The 24,048-nt window shown below is 42.9% G+C and overlaps 1 protein-coding gene across 7 annotated transcripts in view; it reads right to left on the minus strand.

Annotated features, from left to right (window-relative positions):
* The window catches only part of LOC108936537 (SH3 and multiple ankyrin repeat domains protein 3-like), a 205,775-nt gene that overhangs the window by 44,220 nt on the left and 137,507 nt on the right, over nt 1-24,048 (minus strand). For all 7 annotated transcript variants that reach the window (XR_003797304.1, XM_029248682.1, XM_029248683.1 and 4 more), the window contains one exon: nt 10,082-10,195. Coding sequence is in view for 6 of the 7 variants with exons in the window: in XM_029248682.1 (XP_029104515.1) it covers nt 10,082-10,195 (114 nt within the window). In the remaining variant the exon portion in view is untranslated. The remainder of the gene's footprint in view (nt 1-10,081; nt 10,196-24,048) is intronic.

The following is a 24,048-nucleotide window of genomic DNA, read 5'->3' on the forward strand; positions in this document are numbered from 1 at the left end:
CACCGTTCAACCCCGTAGCAATTTCCCAGTCTTAAATTCACCGTGTCACCGTGACTTTTACACATGCTCACACTCAAACTGGTTCACAGTAATGGCAAACTCTGCCGTGTAGCTTCTGAAATAGTCAGGATATGTTGTGCAGATTAAGATATAAACATAATGAAGAAACCGCCAAAAAATCTCAAATTTGGAGATGAAGGAGTTACATGTTTCATAAATAAACCAGCACTGGGGACTGAATCTTATGCAGGGAGGTCAAAGGGATGCAACAAGATGCAGTTTCAGCCACTGGACACAATAGACGGAAGTTTCTGGAAGACCATAGAGTATATGCAATTGCCAAAATCTGACACTGACTTGATGGCACTTGACAAATGGTTACTGTAAAAACAGTACAAGACATGTAGTTGGTTCAAGTCCCAGCAGGGAGTCCTACGGTAACACCGTCTAACCAAAAAAGCTCCTCACAAATACGCAGCCGAAAAGCACCAGTTGGCCAGAGAAGTAGAAATATTCTTGTTAATGATTGAGGAAATATCAATTTTTCACAATGATTGAAACCACCAACTGACCAAATACACACATAAAAAATAACACACATTCGGTAAGATATGTAAACTATGTGAAAATCAGAGTAGGTTACTTGGATGTGTTTGCCAGGGAAGGGGGCGATTTGACTCTTTTTGGACTTCTTCGGCGGTTTGCTGTCGCACAAGTTCATTCCATCACAACGTTCTCTAATCACAAGAGGCAGTAGCAAAAAAAAAAAAAAAAAAGTCTGGGAAGCATATAAATGCTGTCAGCTTGTTGTCTTTGTCAGAAAAAGGAACAGCACACAGGAACAGCGCCTTTATGCCACAGTCTTCCCCACACTGACTGAGGCACTCGGTGACATGGAATATGAATTTAAAAAAAAACACAGTTTGGCATTCAGTCAAAACAATCACCGATCATTTTTTATTTCACACGGAGCATTAAAAAAGTGACTACGCAAACAGAATATGTCGAAGTAACAACAAAACAATAAACACGGAGCCTTCAGAAGCGTATATTTCATTTAGAGCCATTTCGCTCTCCAAAACCAGAATGTTTATATTTGACATTCCTCCACAAGGCCCCGTTTCGGGAAAGGCCGGCCTGATGTGCGATCGGATCAAAACCCCGAGTTCCGAAAATAACTCATGCCAAGTCTTTGAATCAAGCTATAAATCTCAAGGACAACCAAAGTGAGATCCCAGATTTAACCCAAGAGTTTCAAGAGCAACAGTAATCAATCAACAACCATGTGTTACCTAGCAACACAAAAGGAAGCTGCTACTGCAACCCGTGTCTTCCCTCAATCGCATGGAATAATTTGTAACACCGTTTATTAGTTCTATTACAACCCTTCAGAGCAAACATTATGATTATCAACTCAGCCAGGTCTTGGTTAACCTCAAAACCTTTATTATCCTGCGCTCTACAGAGGAAGCCATCGAGATTCAATCGGAAACCGATGACACATAGCAGAACAAGGCTGATCTAATCTTACAAAAACTTTCCCAGAGTATCGCAGATAAGAGGTAGGAACATGTGCTGTGCTGCTAGCGGTGCTCATGGCTCATGAATATAGGCAATGACTTTGACATTTGGATTCTTGTGTGTATTTAAAAATGAACAGACTGACTATTTATTGCAAGCACATGACACACTAGGAGTGTATATATAGTCATAAACTGGGTGTGCCTATATTCCTGTGTGTGTCTATGTTTATGTGCACAAATATATGTGTGTCTATATACATACACACACATGCAGCTCCAGTGCTGACTGAAGGCCCCGTCCCAAGGGTGTGTGTATGTAAATGATGAAAGGCGATTACCGCTGTCGATTATGTTACATATACTCACAAGCGTATAACTTTATAATAGTTGAAAGCAGACGATGTTTTATAGTACAATGGGTAATACATAAATCATGACACCAAAACTAACAGACCTTCAGAAATTAATACAAGTTCTCACCAAACAATTTTGAATTTTTTTTTTTTTTTTTTTAATTCAATACGCATATGTGGATCCCAGAATCCCTGTTAGACCATTTTGTGTACGACACATGTGACACAGCTCTAAAATGAACCATCGTACCCACTCACCGCTGATGTAGCTCTGACACACGGAAATGGTCTCCGCGCCTTTCACCGAGGTCAACATGTCATTTATGCGTGTCCAGAGGACAGGGAAGCGCGTGGCCGTGGCCGAGCAGCAGTCCATCGCGGCTGCCACACCCAGGCCGAAGGAAAGCGGACAGCCCCGGAAGCGTACGTCCTCCAGTTCTCGAGCGCGCCCCGTCGCACCGTGCAAAACATCACAGTCCTCCAAACACAAATCCTCGCTCGACACTCGCCCGTTCCCTCGCCTTCCTCGAAGTGAGTGACACAGTGCTTCCACGGGTTCGCCGCTTTTCCCACCCAAACGTGCAACAAACTCGGGCACGATTAACAGCAAACACCCCCCCTGCTGAAGACTTTAAAAAAAAAAAAAAAAAGAAGAAAAATACACCTTCACCTGCACGCTTCAATCTTGACAGGTGAGGTGCTTTAATTATTCAGCGTGCTTAAGACATCCTTTTGAGGCTCTGGGACAGCAGCGGTGGAAACGCGTTCATTTGCACACAAAAAGAGGCGCTGCGAAAAGCCGTTCCCCAGCTGTGGACGGCGGCGGACCGTCTCCAGCATCACGAATCACAGCGAACCACTTTGCTGCCTTTATCGAAACAGGCGACAAAACCGTCATGACAATCTCTACGGCACTGATCCCAACAAGGCCCTTTGCCTCAACACTTCACGGGCCCCGAAACCTAACCTCAGCTACATACGTTACCTGGGGCACTACACACTCTCTGCTATATGACTGTATACTACAGCATATGTAGCCGTATACAGACCACACATGCTGCATAATGCAACAACCATACAATTACAATTATAACCGTGTATAATATAATCTACAGCATGAACTGGTATTAATGAGGCTTAAAACTGGGTGTATGGAATGAGTGCCGGCATAGTGTCACACAGACAGGGGTGGGCTTTAGTGCTGGTACTGACGTGTGTATGTGTGTACTTGTGTTTGCATCATAAACACACACACACACACACACACACACACACATACAGACTAAAACCGCTTGTCCCAAGTGGGGTCACGGAGAGCTGGAGCCTAACCCGTCAACACAGGGCGTAAGGCTGGAGGGGGCACACCCAGGATGGGATGCCAGTCCATCGCAAGGCACCCCAAGCGAGACTCGAACCCCAGACCCACCAGAGAGCAGAACCTGGCCAAACCCACTACGCCATCGCACCCCCTGCACCATAAGCGAAGAGCATGACACTTTAAAGGCTTTCAGTTACTGACTGACAATAGGATGTGCGGCCTCCAAATGCCTTGAGCGCAGGATGTCTCCTTACCACCTAGACAGCTTTTCTTTACACCACATGCTGTATAATATAGACATGAACATATTCAGCCCTCTGTAAAACATAAAATGCCCCGCTGTCAAAACCGTGCAGACATACACAGACATAAATATATATTTTTACATTTATTCATCTAGCTGACACTTTTCTCAAAAACAACTTACAGTATTACACTACTTACTATTTACCCATGTGCACAGCTGGGTAATTTTTACTGCAGCAATTCAGGAGCCCTGATGAAGGGTCCTACAGCGCAAGGTGGGATTTGGATATTGCTCCAAACCGCTCCGCCGCCTACTGCCTCTTGAGTATAGATGTAAAATAATGAGATCGCGTACACGACGGTCTCGGCCAGCGATCGAGGCCAATAATACACTTTTTGGCAATTCGAAACGATGGGTTTAAATCGGTGTTTGTTCTATAGCCACCTCTTCCACCTCAATTTCCCTCAAAGTAACCGTGAGTTGTCTTGATATTCGTCTGAAGACGGCTGGGACTGAATGGGGGGTAGAATTTTCTCCGTATTCCAAACACAAGTCCATGAACTAAAAACTGCAGTCTGTGTTTTGTTTATGGTGATTCACAGAGTGAGTCATTTAGCTCCACTGAAGTGTGGAGGGGAAGAGGAAGAGGTTGACATGGGTACCATAGAAACACACTACATTAGCACCAAAGTACTGGTCTACCATTATTTACTGTGCCACCAGAACCCTATACCGCAGTACTACTACACTAAAATTACAGTATACTGTTGTACTACCATAGGACCATACAGCTATACCTCACTACCACCATATTACCTTACAACATACTACAACGCTACCATAGTCACTCATAATGATTGTGGAATACCAACACAATACAGTTCTGAAATATCATACCACGGTACTACCATAAGACTGTACCACCATAAGCCCAGACTACGGTTTTGCAGTAACGTACCATACTACTACTACGGTATCTTACAACATACCACAATGCTACCACATTAGTTTATTCTACTATACCATCTGGGGGGGGCATGGTAGTGCAGTGGGTTCAGCCGGATCCTGCTCTCTGATGGGTCTGGGGTTCGAGTCCCTCTTGGGTGCCCTGCGACGGACTGGCGTCCCGTCTTGGGTGTGTCCCCTCCCCCTCCAGCCCTGCGCCCTGTCTTGCCGGGTTAGGCTCCGGTTCGCCACGTACTACCACACTACAATACCACTGTAAAACTGTGCCACCATAGCAATGCTCTACCAGAATACCATATCAATGAATCACAACGCCGCTGTACTGTTTCATTGAAGCACAAGACTGCCTTAGCACCCTCCGAACCTCACATTAAGGCCAGGACCTGCAGAAAAAGAGGAATTAATTTTAATTTCCAGTGAAACATACCTGCGGAACTTTGAGGTACGTTGTACCAAGAAATTTTAATAGTGAAAGTTTTCCAACTAGGCCCGGATTAACTACCGGGTTTTGGAACATGTGAAATTCAGTAGGTGCACTCACTCAATTTAACTCAAGAATTTAACTTGAATTGCTTTATTACAAATATAAGAAAACTCATATGCATCTTAGGAAAGATATTTCCTACACAAATGGTTACTGCAATTTAATATAGTAAAAATTAGGAACTGGAAATGCGTGGGTTATGGAGCAGGGTTTGAACTGGAAAAATAGAAGAGCAGGAACCAATCAGGCAAAATCCATTCCTGGAAATGGACAGTTGCTGACGTAGTCTGCTTATAATGGATTTATTAATTACTCAAAGATAGCTAGCTCAGTATATGTAAAAGAGACCAAAGATTTATATTCCACAATTACCATAAAATCTATTTAAATCAAAGACACAGCTGCCCATGGGAATTTGGGAAGGACATTCTGAGATGAAGTTCCAAAATGCATAACAAGTGGGGTGGGAAACATCTGGCCCCAGGGCTGACTAAAGGCCCTGTCACATAACTTGGATGGAAAGTTTAGGTGATTTGCTGTGCCTGACACCACATGGCCTTGCTTCAAGCCAGCTGTCAGCTCCTCCTCAGCTCAGAACTGGATTTAAACCCAGGGCCACCTTTCCACACCCAAAATAATAAAATTACTTCAAAAAAAGTGAGACGTGAAAGAACATCTCAATAGGTGGTCTACTATATTACACCATATGTCACACCATGCAATAAACACTAATTTAAGCAATTTCATTACAGCGATTTAAAAGCAATTTTGTGCTCTTTTTGCTCAGTATTTGATTTCCTGGGTGATGTCTGCCATACTAATTTGGGCTGTAGTACAGTTACAGAAACATTTTGCCATACCCGTGAATGTGTGTGTTTCATGTGGATTTTTTTTTTTTGCATTTCTCTGACTCCCTCCGTCACTGTTGCAGAAATTGAGAGCTGCTGCAAAAAATGGTTGACCTGACATAACCCAACCCATATCTCTAGAGCACTATAGGTGCAGTCCATAGTCTGCCATGGGCTCTAATGAACACTTTTGGCAAATATCCCGTTACCTTAAAAGGTCATGAAATCGTCCAAGTGTGTGTACTGATGCATGTAGCATGAGAGTGTGCTCCCCTCCTCACGTCCCCACACGCAGATGTTAAAACAAATGACGATGGTGTCAGCGATGGCATCCATCACCAGCAATGATAATCAGAAGGACAGAATTTCCCGGTTCCACTTCCTCTAGCCCTCTTTGCAATGGGTGAGATATCCGATGCATTTAAATTATGTCATGAACGGTCAACAATTATTTAATAATTTATTACATTTATCATTTACTATAATGGGGTCATTTCTGCACTACGCTCATTGTGTTGGTTGCAACACTGTTTCATCCTAAAGCTGGTCTTCTTGTAAACAACCTCGTAAACACTATTTTGGATTGTAATAACCTATGCTCCACGTTGCCTGGGACTATCAACTAACCTATGCTCCACATTGTCAGACCATCAACAGACGAGCATGTCAACAAATACACAAAAATATAAGAGAACTAAGCTTCAGTGATCTGCTCAAGTTATACTCTATGTCCAACTCAACTTTCAGAAATATTATATTCCCCTCCTAGAAGTTATATTGTGAAAATCTGATTTAAGAACCATTCTGCAAGAGCATTATGCATTCAGTTGCATCTCAGCCACCGGCACTTGAAGATACAAATAACTGAACATTTCAGCTTTTGAAATGAAAACTGATCAGTCATCCAAAAACTCCTCATGGGGACAAATCGCTGAACTTCGCTCAAATACGTAAACTGGGCTGCTGCACTGAACGTGGGGGGAATAACAGAGGTGCAAACCCTATTTAAATTAAAAAAAAACAAAGAAAAATCTGCAAAGGGAGCAGGGTGATGGAATTGAAGAGCCATAGCTTGCCATGAGAGTATTCATTATTCCATCAGGTGATCGGCTCCCCTGTGTACCGGGCCTGCCTGACAATAAAGCATACGTCGCCGCAGCTCCCTGGGTACCCCTGAGTCACATCCACACTATTCATTCCTGTAGATGAGGATGTCCCCTCCTCCAGTCTCCTCCACCCACCCACTGAGTCATTCCCAACCCCCACCCTCCGTGTGGTGGTGGGATCTCGAGGGCTTCCAGCTGACTCTATCCATCCTCCGGCTGTCCCTGCAGCTGTGCGATGACAGGCTCGCAGCCAAGAGCAAAGCGAGCGCAGTCAATCCAGGTGAAGTTACCTTGGCTACACCTGGATAAAGCCTTAGAAGAACAAGTTCTAGTTCCTTCGTGTGTTTCTGAGGGCCTTGCAGTGATTTTTTTTCCTCCCCATCGTTAATTTCTTACCATTCATTTAGGCCCCCCCTCAGCACAAGAATATTCCACTGTGTTGTTATGAAACAAATTAATACCGTGAGAGTAAAACCCCAGTAGTAATGTTTTATTTAGTTTTGCAATTTACTGGAAACAGGAATTTGTGATATTGCGTTTGATTCTTACACCAAACACGAAGTACAATATTCCCCCATCTGACAAGTGAAAATATTTACACTTACTAATTTAGCATATGTTTTTCTCCAAAGCAGCTTACAACAATTAACTGGTATTTAGGTACCACCTTTATCCAAAATGACTCACAATGCGCCACAAATTCCCCATAATCATTCATACATTCATGCACCACAGTAACACACACGGACACCCACGCAAGCTAGAGTCAATTTACAGTCAGTAGTTCGCCCGAAACACATGTCTTTTAATGCGAGTATAAAGAAAATATGCAAAATCCACACAGATTCGGATAAACTCAAACCTACGCTTAAATGGCTTCGGCAATGAAATTAAAATGTTAAAAGTACAAACCTCAGAAAAACCTAGCTGTTTAAATTACTTCAGGGTGTGTAAATCATGCATTAGAAATTTTTTCTTTTCGCCTCAAAGGGAGAAGATCACATGGAAGAACACAGCCTGAAATGGAGCTGGAGATGGCAAATCTACTTCTCACACAGACGATATGAAAGAGCTACTGAGAATATTGTGCACAAAATAAGACTTCAGGACTCTTTGAAAATTTTATAATGATTACATCAGAGCGACATGGTCCATGTTGCAGAGACAGGCATCTAAAGTTGCAAGTTCATGTCTCAGATGGGCCTCTAGTTCTGACTCTGACCCTTGGTTCCTACGTGGGGAATGAGGAGACCCGGGTTTGAGTAACGATCATCATGACACAAGGGGGATGTCAAATACAGGGAGGGAAAACAACAGAGAGCGGTGGCTGCCAGCGTTTGTTTTAAGCCCCGGGCCTGGCTGAAAGAACGGCCGAGCTCAGCTCATCATGGACATCGTCATCTTCCCTGCTCCAGTAGGCTGCGACAGATAGAGCCTGCTGTCAGCAAAACCTTGTTTCCCATCCCTTCCTTGCCCTCCCCTCTTTTGGCAGGAGCCTAGATGGACCGGCCAGCCCGAGCCATCCCTCTCCATTTCTGGAGGAACTGTTGGCTGCGCGTTTTAGCCGAGATGCGCTGGGCCGGGAAGCTGCCGTTCCTGCGACATGCTGCTCGAACTTTATTAACTCACAGTGCAGAGATCCTGCCATTGCCCAGACTCGTGGGGATCAGTCTCCCATTCGGCTCCCCTTGCAAGAGCACGGGATATCACCACAAAGGGGCGCTTCATTAATTATAACACCCACAAATTTTCTTACTGCCGGAAGTCACGCTTTTGCTAACATTTCCATTCCCCTCACTGCTGCTCAGCATCACACTGCATCCGCTAGAGTGTGCTGCTACACACCAGAGCTCATTAACATCGGAAACACATGATCGAGATGGGGAGATAATGAGGTGAGGTTACAGCGGGTGAGACGCCTTTGCGGCAATAAGTGTTGAGAACACGGGGAACGTGGAATTAGTTAATTTATTCAGAACAAAACTTTTTTTTTAAGAAAAGAATGTGCAGTACAAATATGCTGCCCATGAAAGGCACAATATCCAAGACCATTTTGGGAAAATGCAAACAGGCATGCTGCAGCTCTGAAATGACAGGCTCATATCCTCGCAAATTAATTAAAATGACCCAAATTAATTGTGTCTGCACATTTGTCATGTGCCTGAGTCTACGCTGTAATGTAAAGAAGGTAATTCCATCAAGCATCATGATGGGATCATTAATCTCCTGGATTTCCAGGGTTAATCTTCTGCAAGGAATCTTAGTAATCACTGCGAGGAGAAGTAAACACTCTAAACATATAACTTAAGACAAATACGTAATACATGAGTCTGCTGCTGTGATTGGACCTAAGGTACTAAAAAGTCCACTTAAAACATGTATGCAATTATATCAGTACTATTCATTTAAATTAAAATGACATCTAGGAGAGTCATATTTTATTCCAGGTCCAAGTCGATGCCCATGGGCTTGACATGCAGAGTATATCAAGGTAAGGGAGCACCATTGGGTTAAAGCGTCGAAATTATGGGACGGAGAAACAATGGCATTAAAAAAAACTACCAGTTTCCATAGTAACGGTAACAAAAGCCAATTAATACTGAGTAAAACGCCAACATAACCAGCACAAAAAAACTGAAACATAGACTGGATCAATATTTACGTTCCCTGTTTAACACGAGATTACTAATGGTCATATAAGTTTGGGGGGCTGTGCTCCCACGCATCACGGCATCCTTGTTTTTGAATGAGAAGCTGTGATACACACTTCACGTGGCCTATAAAAGGTGGGATTCATTAGGGACCTCCTCTTGCGAGTGCGGCTAACACCTCAGCACCCAAATCGGAACCACTGGAACCAATGGGACTCTTATTCCTCCCTCATATGAGCAGATCTTCATCCTGATAGCTTGTTGCACACGACAAACTTGTAACCCTGTCAATGTTAAGAAGTGAAATTACTGGGCCGGGGGGAAGGAATGGATGTGGACACTGCTCAGAACAGCTATCAACTATCGGCTGTGGATTTGCCAGCATATGAGATGTGTATATTACCACAGTATTGCCACACTCAGAAATAGACAGACACTTAATAGATCTCAGTGGACACTGCACAGAGCAACAGGAGCACACATACAACAAAGCGCTGGTGGAAGATACCGGAACAACACTGGAAGAGGTGTATACCACACCCAACTTGAGACGATTTAAGCAGGTGGCACATCCCTGGTCCTTACCTAGCCGTGGATCGTACTGCCTCATCTGCACCTCCTCCACGCATTCTGCGGGGAACCAGCCAGTCCGTCCTTTTACCGTGCCTTCCCAGAATCCTCCCTCGCCGATGCTCAGGACTGAAGAAAAGAAGCAGGTAGACCAGTTAGAGACAGGGCACCTTCAACAAACAAGATCCATCCTTCAAGATCACCAGCCATCACACGCAGTGCTGCCGTCATTTTGAAGCATTGCATTTTTCTCGCAAGGATGTGGCAAGCAGTATGTGCAAGTTCAAGAATAAATTTGTGGTGAAGGTGGAACAAACACATTTACTTCTGTGCGCTCAAAGAAAATAATGCGTGCACAACCTCCCCTAAAAACAATCTGTAACAAGCTTTTAGTACAAGTGCTATAAAATGGTAGTGATAAAATAATACACAGTCATAACATTGAGGATAAGCACTTTTTAACCGTAGAAACGCATGGTCACAGCGGCACTAGCAACCCAGGAGATGATTTCCCTCCATGAGTTGAGAATTTAACAACTTAATCATACATCTTCATACATCTAGATTCCTTATTTTTTTTCCTTTTTGGGCAGGCCTGTGTTTAGCTCCCAGGGCCTCTCAGGCTCCTCGGTTTAATTTTCCATCTCCACAAAGAGCCAGTGGAAGAGAGTGAGCCGCACTAGGAAAGCTGGTTGCTGGTTGTGGACAATGGAGTCTATTCCAATAGGCTTTTAAGACACTGAAAAAAAAAAACAGAAACAACAGAGCAGAATTTGAATATGTGGTGGGAAGAAAGAAAAAAAAAAAAGATTTTTGTGGGAGAAAAGAAAAAGGTGGAATAGAAGTGTGGTACAAAGTGTGGTATAAATGGAGTGCGCTGCAGTTAGGGTAATCCCACGTACTTATCCACACTGGTCAGAGCTGTGAAATATTGTGGGAAAAGGGATCTCGTGTGTGCTGATAAAAACTAATCACAGCGAGACAGAGCCGTGTGCCTTTTGCTCCCTCCTTTGCGTTTTCATCGGGAGTCTGAAGCCAGGCGTGCAGCTTGGCGCTCGCCGGAGTCAGGTGAGGGGAATAATGTGATCCAATCCTGCAAAGCGATCCCAGCAGCCAGGAGGAGGAGAGATTAATGCACGTTTATGCCCTCCCCTCCTTCTGCCCTTTGAATCCCTGCAGAGGCCTGAAACAAAACCAACGGACCCTATTCAAACGGCCCCGCAAATGGTCAACGCTGGCAGCCCGTCATGGTGGATGAAGGTCCGAGTACATGTTCCCCTTGGGTCTGAGATCACCGGTCCTTAAATCACAAAGACTTCAGCTGAAGGTTTACAAACACCATAAACGCACCTATTAGCACAAACCTCAAGCAAGTCAAGCAACCTGTATTAGACAACAAGCCCAGTGTCATCCATGACCAACAACCCTAAGTGTGAGCTTTCAACTATTGAAACCCAAAGATATTTGCCAGGCATTTAAAAGTAAATATTTTACTTCAGTTTGAATATTAATACGTGAAATGTAAGCACTTAGTTCATGAAATGCCAACATGTCTAAAGCAAACTTGGACTGAGAATACATCTCTATGATTCATTTTAAAACCGAGAAACAGGACGAAACATCTTAGCACCACAAAATGTAGCTCGAATTGCTAATATGACCTTCAACAACTCAAATAAAAAAGTCATAACTCATATAAACTCCTAAGAAGCATAATTTAATCAATCTTAATATTTATATAACTATCAAGACATGGCACAATATTTTTGATTAAACAAAGAGCTGAAAACACAACTATGTGGGGGGGGAAAAAAATCTCTTTCTAAGGAGTCAAACCAGAACCACACGGATGTTGGAAAGAAGTACAAATAAATATTGTACTTTGTACAATACGGGTAAAGATAAAGCAGGGATCAAAAGAGCACTGGCGAAGGGTGATCAGAAGGTTCAGCACCATGGACAGTAACATCACCGCAGTTGAATCCATACGGAGAGACTCCCCAACAAAGCTTTCTGAACAGCAGCAAAAAGTACCCACAACTACACATTTTAAGGAAGAATTCCAATTCATAACACTGACTATTGAGAATTCAAGGTTGCGTGATCTGGAGCCTAATCCAGAAGCACAGGGAGCGAGGCAGGATACACCCTGAAAGGATTTCCAGTCCACCTAAAGCGTGTGTCTTAAGACTGTGGGTGGAAACAGGAGCACCTGGAGGAAAGCCATGTGAACATGGGAAGAACACGCACTTTAACCATGTGACCGGACATGGGGCTGCGTGAAATTGCCATGTTCTCACGTTTGCTTGGGTTTCTTCCAGGTGCACAAAGTCAAGTTGTGACTCCTGAACTGTAGTGTGTGATGTGCGCGTGGCCACACCGCGATAGATGGACCGACATCCTGTCCAGGGTGTGTGTTCCGTAGTCTTGCAACCTGTGCTTCCGGGATAGGCTCTGGACCACCGTGACCCTCACTTCAAGCAGCAGTTAACGATAGTGACAGAAGTTTGAGCCACATTAGATGTAGCAAACTCAGTTAAAATCCACAAACCACTGTTTAGTCCTAACTGTGGCCCCCTCACATGTGTGCAACATCCATCACTGCGTAAACACCTTCAGTTTTTTTTTTCCCCGCTTCATCTTGCTTGCACTTAAAAAAAAAAAAAAAAAAAAAAAAAACAGACACACAAGTCACAGATGGATACTTTTGTAGAATATGTAGAAGAGAGTTGAATTAAGATGATCTCATTGCTTACAGGTCACAGTTGTCTGTCAGGTCGCATTTGATTCAGTACAAACTGAGAACACAAGCACACTCAGGCTCAAACCGCCCGTCCCGAATGGGGGTCGCAGCGAACCGGAGTCCAAACAGGCAACACAGGGCGCAAGGCTGGAGGGGGACACACTCAGGACGGGATGCCAGGCCACCGCAAGGCACCTCAAGCAGGACTCAAACCCCAGGCCCACCAGAGTGCAGGACCCATCCAAACCCGCTGCACCACCGCACACTCCCAGCTGAAAAAAACGTGACCTTAAAAACAAATAAGTTTTGGAAAAAAGTTACCTTGCAAAATTTGCAACTTGTGTATATGTGGCTTGGATTTCAGACACCCCTCCCAAGTTTTCATATGTATGTATGTATCGACATAAAGAAATTAAAGAGGCAGAAATAAAAAAAAATCTTAGATACAAGAGTAGGAGCAGCAGAAAAATTACAATTACACCATCTATCTATCTATCTATCTATCTATGTGGATATAAATCTCTCTTCTCCTTGTGGGTCATTCTGAGGAACAGGGACATCAGCAGTGAACCTCCCCTCATAAAGGTCTCAATCACAGTGCAAAGTCAAACCCTCTTTACCGACTAGACAATCAGCTTTTAAATTGCCTTTTGTGTTCTTCTTGACCCCTTTAGAATAACTGCCAGGGGCCACGATTGATCTCTAATCACGTACAGGGGCTCGCTGAAGAGCCGTCCACTTTGGGCACCCCCCGAGAACTACCCCTCCTATTTTTCTGCTTCCATATCAGATGTGGAGAACAGAATATGTTTTTAGAATGCTAGAAAGCATCTCTGCTGCTTTAGTAATAACACGCACCGTGGCAGGGGAATCCAAGAGTCAGGAGTGAGATTTCCATGGGAAAAAATTGCAGGTTAGGATTATAAAAGGTATAAATTCAGTAATCGTCCAGCCTTTACGCCGAAAGGTTACGTTTCTCATGTCCTTCACCTGAAGACGAGACGCTCTTTGAATTTCTACATCATAATCAAGCTTCGATTTGACCTTAGAATATGCCTTCAGAAACAAAATATCGCAGTCTGCTTTGCAAGGTGTGCTTTCATTCAAGTTTCCTTAAACATTTAGAAGAGATCACACACAATGACACAGTCATAGAATATTCATGTTCAAGCCATCTGCTGAGCATCAGTAAATGCTTTGGAGTTCTTTCAGAGTTCACCGTTTCTGCTGCAATACTGTGTTTGCTGTAGACACAGGTAAGGGACGCAATCGTGCGGATCCGTTTTTAAATGAGAAACGCCAGATCTGCTCTAGTCGGACCATCTGTTTCACCGAGATTTGTTCTGTTGGACCTAACCCCAGCATGGATTTGAGGAAAGGCAGGCCGGTACTGGCAGGGTTCGTAACAGACCACGCTGGCCCCGCACAGACTTCATTCAAACCTCGTTGCCTGGTTGACATTCAAATATAGAGGAACGGAAGCAATAAATAAATAAAATAAAATAAAATAAAATAACGTGTTGCACAGATGACCACAGCAGAGACAAATTATGCTTACTAGGCTTGTAGATGTATGCTCAGATTTATTAGTTTTATTAGATAAGAATAACGCATGTATATTACTTTTCAGCTTTAAGTGGTGCAATTAATAAAATAAGGAAAAATTACGTATAGTTTTTCTTTAATCTATTTTTAAATAAAGCAACACCCAGCTCTACATTTCCAGCAAAGGTTCCCTTTAAGATTAAAATAAAGACAAGTTTTTTTTTTTTTCTGCACTCCGTAGATATCCCCTTTAGCGGTATTTTTAAGTTCCACCTTCTACCCTCTGAACACGTAAGATCAATTTTCTCCACTCGTGCCAAATTATTTACACACAGAGAGCGACTCGGATGGCTGCGTTTAAGGAAATTAAATTACAATGTTATTGCGGAAGAACTTCGAGAGAATTTCTCAGCGTAGAGGACAACCGGCTGCAGATAGAGACATGTGGTAGTGACCTCATTACAGTCTCAATGTGAATGATTTATAACATCTAACTGTAAATTTTAATATTACAATCAGAGTATGATTCCAGAGTGATTATAGTCTCAATGTACATATGCGACCCTCTTCCTTTGACATCTTTAACCTGACCTCGACTTCCATCCAGGGTATACCCTGTCTCACGCCCTATGCTTATAGGATAGATTCTGGACCTTTTCGAGCCTGCATTGGACAAGCAGTTACTGAGAATGAATAAATTAATAAAAACACAACTTTGAAAGTCAAGGTAGAAACATTTATATGAGAAGAGTTTTAAAATCTGTTGATATCTTTTGTTTTGGGGTTTCAATTGATTTTTCGTGACATCACCAATCCTGAAGACATAATGGCAACTTGACCGACTCGCAACGGGAAGATTTCGGGGAACGAATTAAGCCCGTTATGCGAGGAGCTCGTGTACCATGCTCAAGGGTTCCACAGCAGTGTTAGGACTCAAACCTGGGCCCTTCAAGTGGAAGGTGAAGCCTCTAACCAGTAGGCCACCTTCTATGACACCAAATGGTAGATATGAAGTGTTCATGTATGGGAGGCTCTAACCTGAAACTGCACAGCTGGAGGTTCGCTGTTCCTGGGGACTGGGAACCGGCATTCTCCGCGTGCCTTCAGGAGCCGCGATCCCCGCATTTCCACAGATCAACACGGTTAGCGTGTACTTGGTTCTTTTTTTAAAAACTTCTAATTTCTTTATTACGAACTATCATTATATGTAATTTGCCTTTAATTCATTTTTAAACGCGGTATTAATTTTTTATCTTATTCTCACTCCATCCTCCCATCATTCTTAGCACCTCCTCCTTCCATGGGGCTGCTGCGTAAAAGGGTGAGTGAGAAGCAGGACCACGTGGAATGACGCCACGTGGAGCAATGCGCAACATCTGGAGCGATTCTACAGAAGTGTAACAAACCATTTATTTCTAACCTTATTTGTGCCTCATTATTGAGACTCCAAAGAGCTTCAAATTGACTGAAAAAGATCAATTCCAGCAGGACCCACTTAGCGGCTTTCTCACAGCCTAGGAGCAGCACAAAAACACACAATGTGAAGTCTGACCAGTTCCAGCAGCCGAGTTCAGAGGCACAGCCCATTAGAGGAGAGGGCCAGTTGATCAGCCTGTGTTAAGCTGAACGCTGGACCACATGTCCGGACCGCTGAGAAAACGTTCTCTGTGAATGCCTCCTGATTTGCTCACGATAGTGTCTCCTCAAGGGCCCATCGATACCTGGCGCACGTGGACATGTGGATGTACATCAGACAGAGTCAACCGGGGAACCCCTGAGGTTGAGAAGGGCCCAATTTATCCTCAAAAATAGAAACGCTCAAGTCGACGTAGGCTGCTATTTATAGAGCCAACTCTTCGCCACCGGTAATCAGAGCGGCAACTCGAAGGGCCGCTCGGCCGAAGCGATTTTAATTTCGCGTCTGCTTTGCTCCAGTGCCCCCGAGCAGTCCATACATCAGAGCTGCACAAAGCGCACTGCCATGGGATGAGGTGCTGCATTGCTAATACGCCGGGTGAAATTCCCCGCCGAACTGCGTCTAACGGGGCCTTTCTGTCGATGCGCTCAAGTCGGAACTATAACATTCGAGACGCAAAGAGATTCACTGTAGCCCTGGAATTAGGATGGACAAAGATCTAAGAAGACATTCAGGTTTCAGAAAACTGCACCAACATCAGTATCAGCGCAAACTCGCTGTCCTCCTTTGCAGGTATTTATTTACCCGACACATTTCCCCAAAGCAACTCACCCTGCAATTTACACTGATTTATCCATGGATAATTTTCTACCGGAGCCATTTAGGCTAAGTACTTCGCTCTAGGGTAATACAGAAGGAAATGGGATTTAAAAACTGGGTTCGTCAGGTGGAATACAGCAGCTCTAACCATTGCGCCACCTGCTGCGCAGATTTTATTTCGGAATCCAGAGATACACAGTTCATCCTCTCAGATTCTGCTTTTGTTGACCCTTCATGCATTCTTCCATTGAAATGTTTGACTTATGCATTAATGGATTAATATAGAGCATAAATGAATTCAATGCCTAAAGGGGTAGCTCTTAGTGTAGTGGTTAGAGCTGCTGCCTTTGTCCCTATCTTTGGTTGTAGGTTCCCGTAACCGCGTTGTGTTTCGTGAATCGATCATGTCTACGAAACGCCCGTCTGTGTCTCCTGTTACCGCTGAGAAGACGACGAGGAGGGCAATTACTCTTGAGGAGAAACTCAAGATAATTATCCAGCATGAAGGCAGCAAGACCATAATGGCCATCGCACGTATGATAGGCTATGATGTTCGGTAGGTTATGTGTATTAATGCACTTTCAACTTACGATGGGTTTATCGGAACGTAACCCCATTGTAAGTTGGGAACCGTCTGTACGGAACAGTAGCAATCTGGAAAATATTTTTTGATAAAAATGATGATTACTAGGGTGAACATTTTTTAAAATATTTTACTTTACTACAACTATATCCTCCGATTTTTTTCAGGAATACACATGCCACAATTCATCAACAGTTTGAATACACACACACAGACACACTTTCAGAACCGCTTGTCCCATGCGGGGTCGCAGGGAACTGGAGCCTAACCCGGTAACACAGGGCGTAAGGCCGGAGGGGGAAGAGGACACACCCAGGACGGGACGCCAGTCCGCCGCAAGGCACCCCAAGCGGGACTTGAACCCCAGACCCACCACAGAGGAGGACCCGGTCCAACCCACTGCACCACTGCGCCCCCCTACAGTTTGAATATTGGTGATTATTTTTTTAAGGAGTTTGAAAAACTCAGCTTTGCAGCAGACAGAAAAATACAAGAAAAAAACTTTTCGTCACCCAGTCTCCTATTTATAGGCCACCAATATTTAAAATGTGATTGCCATCATAAAAGCTATTCATTCCGAAGATTCAAGAGTAAGAAATAGACAAAAATTGACATGAATTTGCTGAACTTGTTCAAAAATATGCGGAAGTATGTGACGGAAAAAATTCCGCAATATTAAACGTAGGAAGGTAAAACTGTCACCGGACACAAACACTGAATCAGAGCCCAGTCTAAATGTTCAAAGGATGTTTTTACCATCATTCCTCCCCAAGGTGATACTGAACAATTGAAAGGCACTGTCCTATAAATAGGATCCTGGGCACTAATAGGTTGAGTACGCCATTATCCAAATAATGACTGAATTAAATGTTAAGAAATCTCTGCACCTCCTCTGAGGGCTGGGATAGGACTCTAGGATGGCAGGAAAAATACAACACAGTCCCACGTGCGACTGCTGCACAGGTATGTCAGAATGAATAATCTACTGCCTAATAGCTGCTGGGAAAGTTTCATCAAGGTCTGGTGATACATGACATATTATATGTGACCATTTGTGTTGCGGTCAATCAGGTCATGCATAACTGTGACAGCTGAGGAAAAACTCTGTGAGATTAATTTGTACAATTGCAAGGCACTACTGTGGCTATGCAACATAATTTTACACAGAGTATGTGTGACTTTGCACGAAACGACTGTGATAATGCAATTGTACAAATTAATAACCCTTGATTAAAATTGAACATAACATTTATTTCACTTTGGATTTTTTACGTGGCTCTTTTTTCATGGCTACATTTTGTCTTAAGAGTCTATGCAGTTTTGGAAATCCTGACATTCTGTACTTGAAGTATACCATTCCCATGAATCCAGCACACTCTAACATACTACAATGCTTGGATTAAAGGGCATCCAGGCAAAAACGGTTAGTTCTTCAAGGACGTTCTGCGATTATTTATTTCATTATATATTGATTTTGAGAGTGGAAGAAACTAGTTCCATCTTTATGAATATTATTATATCAGTATCAATAACCTCTCTGGTGCAGGGTTGTGGTGACCCAGAGCCTATCCAGGAAGCATAGGGTGTGAGGATAAACAAGGGACAGCCTGAAGGGAACGCCAGTCCATCACAGAATGATCACTCTCTCTTTCACACACACTATTGTAATTTAGATTCCCAGATCCACCTGAAACATGTGCCCTTAGACTGTGACCGGAAACCAGAGCATGGAGGAAAAACCCAAGCAATAGGGAAACATCATATATACTGAGCTGGATTCAAACCCACATTTGACCTCACAACCAAGAATCTGCAATGTGCCCCAAGTACCTGCTGCACCACCCTGCATTTACACTATCTTAGTCTGTTTACATTTTCAAAACTTATTTCCTATAAAGTGCAGTGAGCATTCAGGTAGCCACTGGAACCAAGAAACATAAGTCCTTAGCATGATTCATAGACTGGCAAAGACTGGGAGTATTTTGTTCATTTTAATTATGTCACTACTGGGTCCAACTCTAGACACTTTCCTAATCCACATTTTGAAGAAGGAAACCTGGTAGAGTGAATATGAGTCCAAATGGGCAAAATTTAGTCAACTGAAATGATTAAACTGGGCATGATCCAGAATAATAGTGTGTTACATGTTAGTCAGCTGAGTGAGGTAGAGAAACTTCTCTTGATCAATTTCAGCATGTTCATTTGTTCAGTTTTTTTTTCATACATGAATTCACTTATCCAAAGTGTATTTCACAACTGACAAAGAACTTTAGATACAGACACACCATTGTCAGAACACATTAAGTTGGACCAATAGCAGCATTTTGCCCAGTGCATGCCATGTACAAATAGCTACCTATAGAACTGAGTCTGATGGGTAACACAAAAATGATCCTAACAGGGTGATGCATATTCATAGACCTGTTAGGAGATCAGTGGAGAAATGGGTCCAAAAGAGTGGGGGTTTTGAATCCCTTCTTCAATGCTGACAGGGATTCAGCAGCTCTGAGGGGAAGAGGGAGTGCACACAGCCACTTCGGGGCACCAAATGGGGACCATCTTGTACACCGTAACCAGCGTTACTTTTCTTTCTTTTTACCATGTATTGTTTAATAAGATAATACTGCAACACAGAGCAAAAAAAAAAAGTACCAGCCTTACACGACCACCGAAAACGTGACCCTCAATCTCGTAACATCACAGAGATTCTGTTATTACCAACAACAACATCCAATTACCGCAGTCCTTGCAGGAACAGGATATTGCACTTCAAAAACATATTCACTACATGACTTTGCCATTGGGACAAATCTATTCAGATGTATTCAAATATATTCATCCTCGCATTGTTACAGTTTCGGCATATATTCTGAATCCCGTTTGAACCTCGCACTGTCATCATAACTTTTTGATCACGACAGAAGGACTGGTGTAAACTGAACCCAGACTTGTCAACCGACTTCTTCGAAGATTCGGTGGTGGGGATGCCTTAACCAGCATAGCCCTTCTGTTTAATCAGCGAGGTACCTTTCGTCTGTCTGCGCAAGAGGAAATAACCCTCTCTACCCTCTGCCATTTCTCCAGCATTTGGAAAAGACTCTAATCCCCCTACAACGATAACAGTCCAACTGGAGCATTACGCAGGTGAACAGACTGGGCCTTTGAAGACCACAGAGCCCATGACTCATTCATAAAGCAAAGCTTTCTGTACAACCTCTGTATTTCTGTGCTCACTTTCACCGGGGTAATTTTTACTAAGGTCGAGAATTGGTGCATTTCAAACTCGGCACTTCAAGGCAGGGAGTGCTCATGATTCCGGAAGGGGACTAAGAAACCCATAGTAACTGTCCTCTGTTCTTGAACAAGGGGAGCCTTCGAATCCCACCAGACTACCAGAGTGAGTCACGCCATGTGTGGAGCAGTGTGCACACCTGTATAACCCATGTGAAGGTTCCCTATCTGAAGCCCTTACATTCAATCTGATGTGGGGGGCATTAACTTCTGTCCCGCAGAACTGCTGAATCCCTTTCAGCATCCAGTAGGCATCTCCTTTGGACCCACTTCTCTCCTCATCTCCCATCTGGTCTCCTAACAACTGACTGAACACTGGCAGTTGCACGTTTGCTATAATCGGCAATCGGCAAAAGTGTCTGCTAAATTAATAAATGTTATCATACGGCAGTTAGACCCCTAACACACAGATGGATCTTCTCTCTGGGGACCTTGATTCCACATATGTAAAACTTTAAGATCAAGCAGCCACATGGGGTGACCCTTAAGAGTGCAGCGTTGCCGTGGAAACGGCCTCTGTAGTCCAAAAACCTTAAGGATTTATGCAAAGTAAGTCTCCCAAGATGCCCAGTGACTCTTATAAAGCATAAGGTCCATCTTAAAATTCAACTTATCTGTGCTCTGATCGACAGTATGGGTGAGAAAAATTGCCCACAGCTTCCTAATTCCTTGATCAGAAGAGCAAAATCGGAAAATCAGAGGCCATGCTGTGCAGTATAATTCAGCTGTAAGCCTTGCCATCACGAACGGAGCCACTCGAAAATAACTGAATAAATCGCAAAGAGACTGGAGAAATAGCCCGACGCAGAGGTACGTATTACCATATGTTACAGGAAAAAAAAAAAAAGCAAAAGAATAGTTTGTAATTCAAATACCTAAAAATAAACAGCTATGCAAAGCGGCAGACTTACTTTCCAAAGTGCCCGGCAGGAAAGTTCAGGGGGTTAATGATTATTGCCAAATGTGCTGCTGAGGGGATCTGGTCCCCTGCTGTCTCACAGGGGGATAAATACACACAGGCAATGTGTCTTAATGAACATATGTTAAAGGCGACATTTGCTTTGTTCATTTACTCTGCAGGACAAACAACGGATTGAGAGTCGGGGTCGGGGGGGTACTTTCATCACTTTCACCGGAACACCTTGTCACACTGTGTGACTGTCATTTATTTTTCTAAGAACTGGTACATTAACTCTACATTCTGCTTCACCAAGAGAGCTCAGCATTACCCCCTCCTCTATATATTTATATATATACACACACATACAAATGAAAGAAATGAATGTATACTGTATATATATAACTGATTAAATGGATATATATGTATTTACATTTACTCACTTAGCAGACGCTTTTCTCCAAAGCGACTTAGTATGCATACTATGTAGTGTTACTAGGCCACACACCTTATTCACCAAGGTGGTTTGCACTGCTAGAAACACTACTTACAATGGGTCACTCATCCATACATCAGTGAAACACACTCTCATATATATATATATATATATACACACACACACACACACACACACACACACACACACAGTCTGAAACCACTTATCCCAAGTGGGGTCGCAGCGAACCGGAACCTAACCCGGCAACACAGGGCGCAAGGCTGGAGGGAAGGGGGACACACCCAGGATGGGACGCCAGTCCATTGCAAAGCATCCCAAGCAGGACTCGAACCCCAGACCCACCAGACAGCAGGACCTGGCCAAGCTCGCCCCCCCATATGTATATATATTCATTTCTGCTTGTTTGTTTGTTCATTTTATTTATTTATTTACATGAAAGGACCTGAGTCACTTGCCAGCTGCTCCACTTCACGGTTGAGGTACGACAAAGCCTCAAGCTGCTGGACCGAACACAAAACACACAGCTCTTTGAGCCGGTCGTCACACGTCAGGGACCTCGGCCTCCATGAAGGCAAACATGCATTGTGTTTTCATGATTCTAACGCTGGCGTGAAATGGAAGGCGTGAATAAAAATGTTAAAGCATCTGGGTGAAATGTCAGAACCTGGCACTTGTTCACCTTTTATTTGCATAGGAAAAAAAATCAGTGTCTCTATGGTAAGAAGTCAGGGACAAGTGGGCTCCTTCCTGCCACGTGTGTAAAATGTGAAAAGATAAAGTCAGGCCATATTATAAGACAAAGCCAAGACAGAGGAATAAAATTTTTATATCTATACATTTAATATCATATAATTATTATGACGCAGATTTAAGGCTCACTCAGAGACACCAATAAAAATACCTTATAGAGTAACATAATACAGAATGTATTTCATATATTTTATTAATCAGATGTTCACACATATGATTCTTTTATTTATTATGGCTGTGTAATCCTGTCACCTGCCCCTTTGGTTTTGCGAACCGAATGATGTAGGATTTGCTGTCACTTTCCTGCCTTCATAAGCCTTTTTAACTCCACAGAACATTCTACTCCACGTTTTTTTTTTTTTTTTTTTTTTTTAAAAACAAAATTACTGATTTATTCTCTTTTATGTAAATAGAACTAAACCATTGCACTGACATTTCCCACTGTCTGCCCCATTGCTGTTACCCTCTAAGAGTCCAAAAACACACACGACATCAAGTAGCTCCGGCTACTGCAAGCCATTTAAGTCATAAATCATTTGCTTCTGAACCTCATCTCATTATAGATAAAAACCTTCAAGAATCTCCCCTCCATCCCCCTCTGGAACTCTGAATTCAAACACGATTACCGCAAAACAGAGTAAAAGATGTTATTCTGTCCAGCACGGTGATCGAACCGCACAAGCACTTTCCAAACTGTCCGGTCCCCCAGTTAGACCACGGAGAGCCAAAAGGAAGAAGAGCGTGAAAGTGTAAAACGGTGTTTAGCTGAGTGTTTGCCTAGGTCATACAGAAACTATAAATGCTTTAAAAAAATGACGCTTCCCTGTTGAGCTCTACTTACCGTAGTGTCATCGTGCACAAACTGTCAATAATAATAAACAAAAGCAAACAATTTATCATGGGTGAGGGGAGAAATAAGTAATTTTGCTTCTGAAGGTAATGAGACTCAAATATCAAATCGAATCAAATAATCACCTGGTGTTTTATAACACCACATAATTTGTCAATGTATAACAGCTGGAATTATCAGTATTCCGAAGAAAAGCTGTGCTACTTTGAATTGTTGTGAAGAAATACAAACTCCAGAATGAATGATGCCTTGTGCTCTAGAATATCCAATTATTGCTTTATTATTTTTAACCAATTATTGCTTTGTCATTTTTGGATTACATCCATATATATGAAATATATGACATTTCAATGGAAACTAAAGTTTTAGGAAAAATGACCGTCCCATATATAGAATGCTGGGTGTTAGGACAATTTTTCTGATGGAAGTAATTTTGATTATGGAAATGATAATAATGAAAATCAGGGTGAAAGTAATCTTATTATTATTTTACTTCAGCTTTAATATAACTATATCCTCCTGTTCTGAATGCTGATACTTCCCAGCTTACTCAGTTTTGAGTAGGTGTCAACACATTTTCTTTGAAAGAGCCAAAAAAATATGCATCTGTTCCAAACAAAGGCAACAAC

The sequence above is a fragment of the Scleropages formosus genome, chromosome 24 (assembly GCF_900964775.1).
Source record: "Scleropages formosus chromosome 24, fSclFor1.1, whole genome shotgun sequence".
Classification (NCBI taxonomy): domain Eukaryota; kingdom Metazoa; phylum Chordata; class Actinopteri; order Osteoglossiformes; family Osteoglossidae; genus Scleropages; species Scleropages formosus.